General features: G+C 37.1%; 1 protein-coding gene across 3 annotated transcripts; it reads left to right on the top strand.

The window, feature by feature from the left end:
* The first annotated feature begins 1608 nt into the window (after window positions 1-1608).
* LOC145765004 (uncharacterized) lies at window positions 1609-12967 on the top strand. 3 transcript variants are annotated; one of them, XM_082576732.1, is made up of 10 exons: window positions 1609-1875; window positions 2599-2736; window positions 3514-3622; window positions 3925-4166; window positions 4964-5030; window positions 5147-5287; window positions 7096-7227; window positions 9865-9966; window positions 10983-11143; window positions 12618-12967. In XM_082576732.1, exons 1-10 carry the CDS (start codon window positions 1651-1653, stop codon window positions 12723-12725), a joined length of 1425 nt encoding a protein of 474 aa, XP_082432858.1. In that variant the 5' UTR covers window positions 1609-1650; the 3' UTR covers window positions 12726-12967. The 3 variants fall into 3 exon arrangements, with proteins under 3 accessions (XP_082432858.1, XP_082432859.1, XP_082432860.1); XM_082576733.1 differs by lacking the exon at window positions 5147-5287; XM_082576734.1 differs by lacking the exon at window positions 5147-5287 and having other exon boundaries at window positions 7114-7227.
* The last annotated feature ends 928 nt before the right edge of the window (window positions 12968-13895 follow it).

Below are 13895 nucleotides of genomic sequence, written 5' to 3' on the forward strand. Positions count from 1 at the left end.
TCTGGTATATGTTTTCATGACTAAAACTTGCTTTATTTCCATAAGCCTTTTTAAGATAATAATTTAAAAGTATAATATTTTTAGATTAATGTTCTATTTATTTCATTTTTAGGAAAAGTGGGGCCCTCTGTCTGCGGGGCCCCTGTGCTTTAGCACACCCTAGCACAATGGTTAATCCAGGCCTGGCCAGAGGACTTGGGGAGAGAGGGAGACGTGCTCATACGTGCTCATACGGCACAGCTTACCAAATCATTCATAGTTGGCGAAACATGTTGTTGTATTTTTCCAAACTTGAAGAGTTATTTGTTAAACATATGAAAACCAACTGTAAACAAAAAACACTCAGCTGCTGTGATTTCAATCACCACTCTATTTGAAACACAATTGAACTCTTAAGCCTCTTGAAAAATTGATTTTTTGACATATTCTTTGTTTTGAAAGCTTTATATCTCACACAAGGTCAGGTTGTTGGGATGTTGCAGTCTGATTGAAAACATCGTTGTTTGTTATTTTCAATTTTTTTTACTATGTAACTTAGCGGGCACAAGAAAAACCTCAAAATTGTGACTATAGCTAAATAAGGGGCCACTGATCATAACCGTTCAGAGACAAATAATTTCAACTTAACAGCATACTTTTGACAAAAAATGATGAAGGAAAAGTGATCCAGTTCATTACGAAGGAAGGAAGGAAGGAAGGAAGAAGGGTCTAATAAGGTCTAACTTACGAAAAGGAAAGTTTCTCTCGTTGCCCTGTTAATTATACGGTACCCTTGCATCAACAGCGACATGAACTTGCTGAACAATGCGTCAGTTAGTAGAAAATGATCAGAAAGATAAATCAAACTTTGCCACTTGTCTTGTTCAAATACTGTATAAAAAGTGTATATTCATCAAATAAAACTAATTAAAGTGATCACTTGAAAACCTGAAATGCTCAAATTGAAAGTATAAAGAATGTCTGGGGCAAGTTTTTAAAAAAGATTTCATATTTTTGTTTGTAGCCTATTGCACACGTTTTAAGCTTTCTTATGCCCTTTATGGGCCGACTGTTTTGATTCACTTACGTTTCGCGCATCATGGCAATGCGCATCTTCAGAACGCTCAGAGTGTTCATTGATACGGAAGTGAACAACGCTGTGGAAAAACTCTTCTAACATTTAAAGAACAGGTCTGGTACGCCTGCAACTGCAGTTGCTGAAACATTGCTATCAGAGGACCTTCCATTTACGTTCGATATTTTTAACTTTTTTGGCTTCTTCCCCTCTTCCTTCATTTGGTGCCATAGTTGATCCTTTTCCATCACATCGTCATGTCTGCAACAAGAGTAAACAACAACGATCTAAGAGATCTGTGTAAAAAAAAAGTCTCTGGATACAGACCTACAGGCTGCTATAGGGTATGAAGTAAAAATTTGCATCTTGCGAGCCAGGTTGTTTTTGTGTCTGCAAATCTATTTCACTGAGGTATCTTACTTTTACCTTTATATAGTAACCCAAAGTAGAAACTTTAAACAGATCAAAAGTTTTGAATTATATTGAAATGGTTAGAATATTGTTGTTACTTTATGCTGTCAAAAACTTGTCAACACACTGTTTTGTAGGCTAATTGCATATTAAAAAAAAAGTTACTAAATAGCGAGCAACGCATCATGTCAAATTTGATTAATTTAACTTTACTGACAATTTCTTTGGTTTGTTGCACCATCAATGGACAACTGATGAATTATGAGAACTACCAAAGAATGCCTGCGCTTGGGAGAGGTCCGATGCCGAAGCAACAAAACCGTCAAGGAGCTCAACTGAAGCCAGCTCGCACCGTTGCTGATGTTGCAGAAGAGTATTGGATAGCCAACAAATGCGTATATCCACCTCGGGTACGCATAAGATTGTGGGTTCTTCTACGTCTACATCACACGTTCAAAATAAAAATCGTTGTTTAACAGTCAGTGTAAACGGGAATCGAATCAGGTTCGCATGATTGAAAAGCGTGCACCTCGTCCGCTGTTCCACCCCAACCAGTAGGCAAAAAAGATGAGACCCATACTTGAATCCAAGCATCGGGGGATGAGAAGATAAGGTTCTCATTATACTAAGCCTTTGACACTAACGAGAGTAGTGAGGCCAGTACGTTTCGCCCACCCAATTTGTTACACCCTAGGTAGAGGTGAGCAGTGTTTTTCAACAACAAGCTTAAGCCGGGAGTCGAACCAGGATTGCATGATTGGAAAGCGAGCGCCTTATCCGCTGCGCACATCCCACCAACCAGTAGGCTGCAGTTTTTTTATAAAAAGTTTCTAAGAACCACGAAACGCTGAGCAAAAGTTGGCCAATATTCTAATTGGTAGTGCTGCGACAAAAGCTGCTGATGCAAACTTGTAGTAGAAAGATATCTTCAGGCAGACTCCTGCAAAACAAGTGTAAGAAGGCAGCCTGTGTAGTTTTGATATGACAAAAAATGTGTTAACACTATTTTCACACGGTTGCATTGTAGGCTATGACTCCATGGTAGTGGAAATAAAACCGTTCAACTAACTGTTTTTGAACAAAGCTATTTCAAAACGCTGTGCAATTAAAACATTTTATTTTTATCTTCACAGGCATTTTTTTCTATGTTTCGTGATGGCTGTGATGTTCGATTGAAGGCGGAAACTTTTTACGCTGGTATCTGCCATGCTTTTTTCAACAGTTCAAAATCTCTGTGTACGCTAGATGAAGCCACAGAGGATGAAACACAAGTAAACGTGAAAGATATTCTTTAAATGCAGTGAGATATAAAAATCGAAAAGTAGCCTACACGCTGAGTTTGACTCAATTTGATTAAGTTTGACCGAAAGTGATCTTTTGAAAAAACATTATCGTAATAAAACATTATCAAAATAAACAAGTTATGATTGAATTAATTCCAGCAAGACAATTTATCTTGTATTTTTTAAGCAAGGAGATTCAAGTGTTATCTTGCTTTATCAGAAAGACCACTGTTGAAAGTAATGGCGGTCTAAATCTACAGTCTACAGTATAATTTGCTTTATTCTTTATTCATTATAAATTGCTTTATTCATTATAAATTGCTTTATAATGTTTTGCTTTATTCTCAATTTTTATGCTTTCGTTGTTTGTTATTTGTTTGTTTGTTTGTTATATCTTTATCCTGCATTGCGGGAAAGCGGACTTGAGCGCTATGCATCGGTGTACGCCTTCCGACGTACACCTGACCCACGCTGCAGCCGACGGCAATGTCTGTTTCCGGTTGTTTACTCTACTTATGATTTAAATTTGGTACTAGCGGACCATTACTCGAAATCGATCACTGGGAAGAGGCAATTATCGTAAAGTTTCTTGCCCAGGGAAACAACAGCAAGTGCGGGTGGCTGGAGTCGAACATGCATGCTCTCGACTGCGAGCCCAACGCGCTAACCACTCGGCCACTGCTGCCGACAATGCTTGTTAGCCAATGGTGGCGTTTTCAGCTTAACTTACAATATCATGTTTATGTATTAAATTGCTTACTATAGACGTTGCTGAGTCTTCACCAACTCCAAGAGACCATAGAAGATGATGCTTTGTGTGACACCCTTGCAGGGATGAGAAACAATGACCCTTCGCTTTTTCCTCAGGACAAAGGTCAGTATCGTTTTAAACCAAAGCGTTTCATACCTCTGTCTTACAGCCTACTGCTCCTCTGCCTAACCTTATGATTTATTGTTAATTGAGTATTACTCAGAGTACTTAATTCTCTTAAGAGGACATTAGCACCACTTTGAGAGTCACTGCTCTACACAAAACAACCTTGACCAGAAATGAGGTCACATTAAATTGAGGAATAGTTTAGTCTTGGAATCTGTACAAAAATTATACTAAACTATTATACATCACACACATAATCATGCATCACAGAAGTAAATAAAAATGTCCACTTTTCTCAGATTTTACAAAAAAGGAAAAATGGTTTTCCCTCATCTCTTCTTTAATCTTTTCGCCGGATACTTGCGCCGGGGCCTGCGGCATGAAAAATCTTCATCCAATTTGCTTTGGGTACATGTTGAACTACAATTACATCGAGGCAATGAAAAATAAAAAAGAAGAAAGTGAAAAAGAAAACTCTATTCAAGAAAACGAGGAAAATTCTTCGGATGAAGATGAAGCCGAAGATGAAGAAAATGAGCAGGTAGTGTATTGAGACTTTAAAGAGCATGTCACCCGTTTTTACTGTACAGTAATTCCATTCATAGTTTTGGAAAATTGTTATTATCGAATAACAACCGGGCCAGCAAATCAGGCCTTCTTTAATATTGACTCAACGTTTGTGGATGTTGAATCAACGAAAAGAAGGTGTATTTGATGTCAGGGAGAACAGCCCATATTGTGATTTAGGTCTGCAGATGTAGCCTACTGCAAGTAGAGTTGGCAGGGAAGATCCACACGGTACTTTTAGACTTATGCAAAGGATGATTTTTGGGACCTGAAACCTTTTTAAAGGGTGTGGAAGGTTAAAGAAACACACCGAGTATTTTTTCTGCAGTTCATTTCCATCCAATGTGTTTTATTTTAAATACAATCCTTGCTTTTTGGTGGGTAATTTTTCCTCACTTGAGGAGAATTTTTGGGGAAGAGATGTCATGCTTCCATGGGGAGCAGAAGCAGAAGGTGTATTGATACTAGGCCACAAATACCTCTCAACGGCCCTGTGAACTATTGCAAATAACTAATCTTTGGTAGCAATTTTGTGTACTGTACCATCAAAAACATAATATCACCAACACATTATTAACTTTAAGACTGAAGATTTTAAAAGATTGAGCATAAAATAGAGAAAATAGAGGCCTATTTGAGTTTACTTTTACAGCAAGATCAGTGGGATTATAAGAAACACTGCAGAAATCTTTAACTTTTACTAACTCATTAACAGGCTACATATGACTGAATTGATGTATTATGATAACAACTTTTCCTAAATTTTCGCAGAATAAAACACAAATGATGGAAGAGAATAAAAACTCTTCAACAATGCTGCAAGATAGCAAAGACCAAGGTAGCGTTACCAGTATCTACTGTATGACTTATTTTTATAACAATATTTTTTATGTTATATAGGCTAATCTATATTCTTAAAAAAAAAAAAAATTTTTGATTTTTTTGCCTTTACAGCAGAAACTGCTGATTTCCCAGTAGCCGTTGACGCTTTTGAACCAAGTTTTAATTTGACTTTGCCTTACCGGCCAAATCCTAAGCTTGTGAATTCCAAGGAATCAGATTCTGATCAGTATTACTATGAAGAGATTAATGAAGGTGTGTTGCTCTTGTCAGTCAACGTTTATCTTTTCTATAACATCAATGAACACAACCGGCCCCAGAAACAATTTTTAAACTTTCTATTTCCTGCAAAAATAGGGTTATTACCTGTTGGGTTCTACCCGCAATCAACGTTATACCCAGCTTCTGTTTGGCTAAAAGTACAACAAACATACTGTAGAATAACACGTACTTGAAATAGCTAATAGATGCGAGGACAAGGACGATTTGTATCTTGTGTTGCTTGCCAAACGATGCTTCAGTAAATCAATGTCAGAATTGCATCAGTAAAAAACGCGGTAATTTTCACTTGCTAAACAAGTTGCTATATCGGCTTTCTGCCTGCGACTCCTTTCTGGTTGTACATTTTGGGATTGGATTCTTTGTCCAAGTTGCTTATCAATTACATCACATATGATTTATTACTTTGTAGATTTATGCAACGTTTTTACATTGTTTCTCGACAGTCAGTGTAGCAAAAATTAACAGCGATTGACACGTATTTCGCCCATGCTGGGCTTATCAATACCACACCACTAATTCGTGCCGCATAGCTCTCGACCGCTGCTTTTCACCAGTCAGTTAAATTATTACCTGTCTAACCTTCGTTACCTTGTCTAACCTTAAATTGCATGCCCATTGTAGCAGTGAGGTAGTAAGAAAGAAAATTTTAGGGAGACAAAAGCAACTGTTGCTGAGCTAACATTTTAATGTTTAAAAAAAAAGATTTTGTTTAAAATATATCTGCTGAATGAAACGTCATTCAACATGCAATACAATTTCAATACGTTGCAATAGTACTACAACCCATTTGGGGGGGAGGGAGCAAGATACAATTTGAGAGGGGGCGATTGCTTTCCCAAGCCCTCTCCCAAGTCACTACTTAGTATTTTTTGTGCATTTAAATGCACTTTCTAAGGTTAATTCTATTGCATGGGGATTCCTGTTGGAGGCTCAAAGCAAACAGCCAACCACCTGTCATGGCTTTACAGTTTCGCATCAACTGATGCTGATAATAGTGATTGGATTGAACAAGATGTTTTAGTGAAATAATAGTTGAAATCTTATTAATTAATGGCTTACTCTGGCTAAAACCAAACCCTTTCGTTAGCTTGAAATGGCCTACTTGGCAAGTTTGATTTAAACAACTTTGGCAATAGTGTGCTAAAGTACTGTACTCCAGAATTATTTTTTCGATGTAGTTATAAATTGTGTTAGTCTACTTAGATGGTTTATATTATCATGTCTGTCAATTGCTGCTTACGGTACGGTGATAGATAAAAAGGCACCTTTTGTAGTTTGAAAGCTCAATCACATAAATTAATCAGTTTAACTTCATCAACTTTGTGTGGACTCCAATGCCTTAATCCTGTTGTGGTTTGCAGTGTATTTCGAAATGTACCTATCCTTGTTTGATACGAAAGTTTACTCAATCTACCAAAAACAGCTTTTACTTCGGCAATCTTGCTAGTCGATAGACAAACATTGAAAATAATCCTTTTATTTGATGTTTTCACATCTAGCCTCATACATTATTTATCAAAGATGTCGTTGCCAAGATCAGAAAAAATAATTCCTCTTGAAAAGCAATGCGTACCAGTCTCCCCACTTTTTGGACATTTCTATATAAAATGAGACCAAGAAAAGTCTTTGAGCTACGTTTAACCTCTTCGCCTAAAGCTTACGCTTCGTCCCTGGCGTTTATCACATGCTCTATAGTTGTTTCGTATATTGCTGGAAGTTTAAAAAGTAGTTTGTGTGTATTCTGAAATTCCCTAGCAGCCTAAGTTTGCTATTTGGTTCAGATGACGATTTCGACGCAGAAGGAGCCGGCTCTGACGTCATATTGTCTGAGGTTTTGAAAAAGAATCCAGAACTTCTTTCAGACATGCTTGAAATGGAAGACTCAATGATGGAGGAAAAACCTATATCAGATGGTAAGAAAATTCCCGTAGAAACATTATTATACTTGTATACAAAGATGTTTAGCTTTAAGCTACTGCTCGTTTGCTTTGCTGTAGTTAAGGCTAAGATTTCACATCTTATGTGATAATTTAGCTTAGTTTCAGGACTTCCCAAACTGGGGGTCGCGACCCCCCAAGGGGTCGCATAACGAACTTCAGAGGTCGCAGAAAGTATACCAATTTGCACAAGGTACTGCATATTAACACTTCTTTGCGAGATGCTGTGACAGTTATTAACTTTATTAAGAGTCGCGCACTCAATAGGCTGCCCGTATTTTTGAAAAATTATGAGTTGAAATGGAATCGGAGTTAAAAACTCTTTTACTGCATCGTGAAGTGAGGTGGCTTTCAAAAGGCTTTAAAATGGCTAGCCAATTAACGTTGAAAACCGAAATCGTGATTTTACCAACAGAATAAAATTCAGTCTTGGTCCACCATTTTCGCATCTAGCTTGGAATTATGCCAATTGTCAGATTTGCTTGAAAAACTGAACGAAGTTAATATGTCCCTCCTTGGAAAAAACATCAATATTTTGCATTGAAATCAAAAATTGATGGGTTCATAAAAATTTGAACATCTGGAAACAAAAATTTCAAAATTATTTATCTGAAATATTCTCACTTCGCCTACCGTTCCAGCCAAAGCAACATCGAAACCGCCTTGAGACCTGCATTAACAAACACTGAGCCACGACTGGACTTGCTTTGTGGCAGAAAGCAGTCACACCCATCACACTGAATAAATGTGTTTGCTTTTTGTATTGTTTTCAGTAGGCTGCCCATAGGCTTCGTTGTGATGGTCAGAAACAAATAAAAAATAAAAACAAACTGAACTGAGTGCCGGTAAATTGTTTTTGGTTTTCGTTTGATCTAAGCTCTTCAGTAAATATCACAAATGTATATTTCGCCCTGTTCGTCGTTTTTAAATGTAAGGGGTCGCGAAAAATTTTAGGAGATTGGTCGCGAGAAAAAAAGTTTGGGGAGCCCTGGTTTACACCAGGCTTAGTTTGCATTCAACAAATGAAATATTTTGACAATATCAAGCAAATTACGGGAATAAAAAGCATGCCGGAATAAAAACAGAAGACAGAACAAAATGGAGGCGGTTCACATGGGAGATCACAGTTGATCAAACATGATCAATCTGTTAAAGAAGAAGACACTAGACCAGTGGTTCCCAACCGGGGTGCCGCGGCACCCTGGGGTGCCAATTGCAATGCTCAAGGGTGCCGCGAGATATTGAGATATTACAATACTGTGGCCCAATCTTCATTTTAACTTTAATTCGTTAAGTAATTAACGGGTTTAACTTTAACCGTTAGGACTGCTCTCCATTCAGCGGCACCTAATGGTTGGAATAATTCCCCGGCAACAACACTTCAACTATCGGAAAACTTCACTCTGCCAATCTCGGTAACCAGCCCTGCGTCAAGAGCCTCAACAAGTATGCGAAACTACCAGGAATAACCTATCAAGGCTTTGTCAGTCCGAGGATAAAGATTCAAAACCAACCAAACCAAACGCATCATTATTGCCAGGTTTCATGATTTTATTTTGCGTTTCACGGCGCACAAAGTCAAATTGCAGTGATGGATTATCGGATTGAGCGACCCAGCACGATTATAAAATTGCACAATTGTTTGCGAACCATTATAAAATTGGAAACTTTTGTTGGATAAAAAAATTGACGAGTTCTGGATAAAAATTCAAAATTAATATCTTTTCGTTGGAAAGAAAGCTATTGTGCTTTTGCTGCTGTTTTCTATGTCATAGGCTCAGAGGCGCCGGAAGCGGGGGGGGGGGGGGCAGGGGGGGGCGAATGCCCCCCTTGTCCTCAATTTTTCTGTGGATGGGGGAGCAGGGGGGCAGTGATACCCTTTTAAGGTCATGTAAGCTACTGCACATTTTGCAATATTTCTGCTATTCGATTTTAGCCTAATTAGCCTATAATCTTTCATTTTTGTCTTTAAAAAAAGTAGGCCTATTCACGACACAAAATTCTGTATCACAGTAGGTTACATCATTATAAGATAGTTTGATGCCCTTCCGTGCCATTGTTCTTTGTATAACAGACACTTGTACCATTACTCGATAATGAGCTGATAGATGAGCATTATAGCTATAACTTGTTTTATCTTAAAACTTTAAAAAATGGCCTTTCAGTAATAAAAGTGCCCTTTTTTCATAATCCTGCCCCCCCAGTCAAAAGTCGTTCCGACGCCCCTGCATAGGCTATCTATGCGAGAGTGGATTTTCCATATTAACGAACACAAAAACGAGAACAACTGCTTATAGTCGAGGAAGAAATGCGGGTGGCTTTATCGAATTTTCCCCCAGATATTATGGACTTTGTGCAAGAAGTCAAGCACAAATTTCATACTGACTTTTGAATAAATACATTTATTTGAAATACAGTACAGTTATTTGAAATACAAAAACGTCATCAAATAGATCCAGTTTTTCCAGGGTGCCGCAAACTATTTATCTCTTTGATAGGGTGCCGCAAGATCAAAAAGGTTGGGAACCACTGCACTAGACGAACGTATCTTGTTATTTAGCTAAATGCCTGGTTATCAGGCTCATTCAAGTTTTAGAAAAACATTTGTTTTAGATTCTGCTGCTGCTGATTATCCAATCGATCCTGACTTTTCGGTTGACGATCTACCTCAGTTAACTGATGAGTTCATGAATGAGCTTGAAGAAGCAGCAAAAGGTGGGTTGATGAGAGTTGAAAAAAGAACTTTTAAAAGTATAATTTCAATAATTTTTCAACACCATCTTATCAGTTGAAAGCCGTGCTTAAATTCTAAACGTAAATTATCCGAACGATAGTCCATTGTCGACTAAACTTTTCCGCCCCTATAGCTCTGTTGGATTATCGCTTGATTTTGTGCACACAAAAAAACTGCAATATGAAGGAGCGCTGGTTCGGCTCTCGTTGTGTGCGCTGGAGCAGCTAATTTCTAGGACTTCTCTTCACTCAGAGGCACCTATAAGTGTATAGAATAATTTACGGACAATCAATCACAGTGACCGAGCCAGCAAAATTGCCAACATTGAGTTCTTACAAAATATTTTTCAGTCCGAAGATAAAAGTTTCCATTAATTATTATCAATCACTTGTGAACTATTTAAGCTGATTTGGTGGGCTCACAATATTGTTCACTATCATCATTGTTTGCATGAAAGTTTTAAAACAAAAGCAAAACAGATACCGATTTTTCATAATCATTAATATTCAATCCAAAATTTAATCATATAGATAAATAAAACCTAACAACCAGACAGCATTTAACATAATAACATAAAAAGAAACTAAAAATTACAAACGTTTTCGGCCATAGCCTACTCATGTTAGCCCATTTCGAATAACCAACTGACTGATGTTCTTAATAATTTGAAATTACAGGTCTAATCTACATACACAAAAATCGAAAAAAATGCCCAAAATGTTTGTAATTTTTAGTTTATTTTTATGTTATTATGTTAAATGCCGTCTGGTTGTTAGGTTTTATTTGTCTATGGTTAAAAAAAGACACCTCTCTACCAAAATTGTAGTCTAAAATTTTACTTCTAAACATCAAAAGTTTTAGATTTTTGCACCAAAAATTAATGAATAAACGAAATAGCCGCGAGTTAGGACTTTATGCGTTAAAACTTATAATGCTTAAAAAAATCTTAAACTTAGCCTACCTCTAACTTTTTTTTATCAAAGTCTTTTTTTTGCAGCAAAACAGACAGAAAAATTTTACAAGAGACCAAGACTACGAAGTCACGTGACGAACAGGATAGACCGCAGCCAGGAAATACCGATGTTGGCGGTTTTGCTCGCGTTTTCCGGGTTTTTAGTCGTCGTTTCTTTCTTTTTCATTTTTGGATTGAGGAAAAAGGTCAGTTCAAGTTAAAGCATTTGGTACAACATTTAAAAATTATAGTAATTAATGTAAAAATGAGCCCAACTTAGTCGGTGGGATTTCAAATATCATACAGGTCCTTAAGACAGGATGACGAACCGTCATTTCTTTGTAACTTAGCCTTTATTGGCTTACGGCAATCAATATTAGGGGTCATTTAGGGAGGGATAAAGAAACAACAAAGTGTTGTCATATTATGGTTAAACAGCCCTCTACAAATACGGGTATGGGATGATAAGGTTATCTTTGTGCTAAGTTTGGGTCACACCTGAGGTAGGTTGACGTCCACAATATCCGTTAGAAACTAATCTTACTCAAACTTCAATTCATTACACTTTGAATAGTTGAGGATGTTTGACACGTTTCAACACACAGCTCCATTGAGAGTCAAAGCAAAATGCTCGTTGGCTGGGCGCTATATCTCACCAGCCAGGCGCGGATTTATGGGGGGGGCCCAGGGGGCCCGGGCCCCCCCCGAAATTTTGTGAAAAATTGTAGAAATTGTATGTTTTCGCATCAAATGGTTTGATATGCTTCTAAACAGCTGATATTAGTCCCTCGGCATCACAATTGATGAAAATGGTTGTTTTAATGTCTATTTTATAGCATATCGTATATGTCGTAGTATCATTGTTCATATCTGTTTAGCCTTTTCTTTCTTTTTAATTGATTTTCAAATTTTCTGGCCCCCCCCGAAAAAAACTCTTAGATTCGCGCCTGTCACCAGCTATCCCATTCATGTTTACAACATTGCCGATGAAAAAACTGTTTAAAACTTTCATATTATTGTTGTACTTTATCAGACAGCATTTTTAGTATTGCACTGACGAAAATGTAAGCAACATTCAATCAATAGACTTTTTAAAAACAGCAAATAACTTTTCAAACCATCAGTTTTTTGTTTTTTTGCAAGATATTTTTTGGCGTACAAGTGAATCTTGATAAACTGCTGTTCTTCAAACAACTCAGTTTTCACTTGGCTTTACATTGTGAATCTTAAAGCGGTCACAATGACTAAAGTCAAGCTTTTCTGAAATGACACGAATTTTCTAATTCAACATTTACAAGATTATGTGTTCAATTTTGCAAAAACCAAACTAAAAATTTTGAAAGTCTGACCAAAAAACTAGCTTTAGCAGAATATCGTAAAAACACGAAAGATAGGGCCAAAGTAACTTTTCGCTTTCACGCTTATCATAATTGCAAGAAGGGCTGTGGTAAGGAACTGAAGAAAAAGATTTTGCATTAAACCGTTCGAATATTATGAAAATGTTGAGTAATAACTACACCAATCTTTAAAATAATTAGCTCTTACCCAGCACTGTCGCCAACGCATTTCACTTTTTCGTTTGGGCTACTGCAGAGTGGTTGAACAAAACAAACAACAGCTTGATGGTGTCTGGTCGATATATTTTTCTAATATTGACTTAAAAAATCGATACTCTTTTAGATCGGAGGCTACGTGCGTCATATGCGCCAACGACGGCGTAACAACAATTGGAATTACGAAAGAGTTCTTATTGTTCAGCCAGACGAGGATGAATATTACGGTGATTAAACTGCTGAATGCCTCTTCACAAGTTCTGTACATGTTGATGCAATTGTTTTAAAGATGTTTTTGAACGTATTTTGATCGTATGTACGATTAATTGCTTTTATTTTATGCTTTTGTGGTAGACAATGTGACAAACAACCAGCATTTTTTTAAAAACGAGCCAAAAACTGATTTTAAAAAAGATTATGCTTTCACAATTCACAATGGCTTGCAAAAATCTTTTTTAAATACTGTTGGTGATACAAGTACAACGATCTCTTTTGTAGCTCTATTTTAATGTAGTCCAGTTCATAGTATTTAAAAACGAAACAGTTGCAGATGATGTAAAAGTTGTCTGACAAGTTTTGGCAAAAATTATATGTGAGCTTGCATAGGTGGCGATCAAACCATACAACGACTTGGTTTGACCTTCTCAGTCATCCAGCCACCATGCAGTTTCGACGCATGTCTGTTTGTTTTAATTTGTTGTTGCGACGTTGACATTTGTGCCAATATGAATAATGTACAGATTATTTTAATTTAATTTCGCTTTAAAGCAGCCTACATAGCCTAACCTTGACAGTGGACACACAACGAGAGTTTGAATACCTGCTGTGGATGTGAAACACCTCGATGTATGATTTGTTATTTTTCTCTGTCACCTAATGGAAGGATATAAGCTACTAGTGTATTTTGAAATCAAACTAAACCCTCTTTCTTCTAATTGTTTGTTAATGCAACATTCTTGAACATTTTCTTCACCTTTTAAAATTGGAAGAGAAAGTAAGAGCGCACTACTGCAGTTACTGTCAAAACGCTAGAGCATAGTTACAAAAGAAATAAAATAATTTAGCAGAGTTGGCTTTCTCCAGTTAGTTTTAATGCAAGTTAAGCTTACATTTGTGTAAGTTTGATAATGACTCAAAGGGGTCATGTTCATTTTGCAAACAGTTTCCAAGCATTCGCCTGCTTCTCACGAAACAGTGATCTTCTGTTTGAGTGTCAGTTACATAACTGCAGCAGCGGTAACTTCACTCTGTCAATTTCGATGACCGGACCTGCGTCAGTGGTTCAAAACCTCTACAAAGATGCAAAACTGTCAGGGTTAAGCTCTAAAAGATGCTTTCTCTGTCCTCGAACGAAGATTCCCACTATCAATCAACCAACTGACAAACAAATTTCTAAAATTTAACT

This window comes from Aplidium turbinatum, chromosome 2 (genome assembly GCF_918807975.1).
Source record: "Aplidium turbinatum chromosome 2, kaAplTurb1.1, whole genome shotgun sequence".
Taxonomy (NCBI): Eukaryota; Metazoa; Chordata; class Ascidiacea; order Aplousobranchia; family Polyclinidae; genus Aplidium; species Aplidium turbinatum.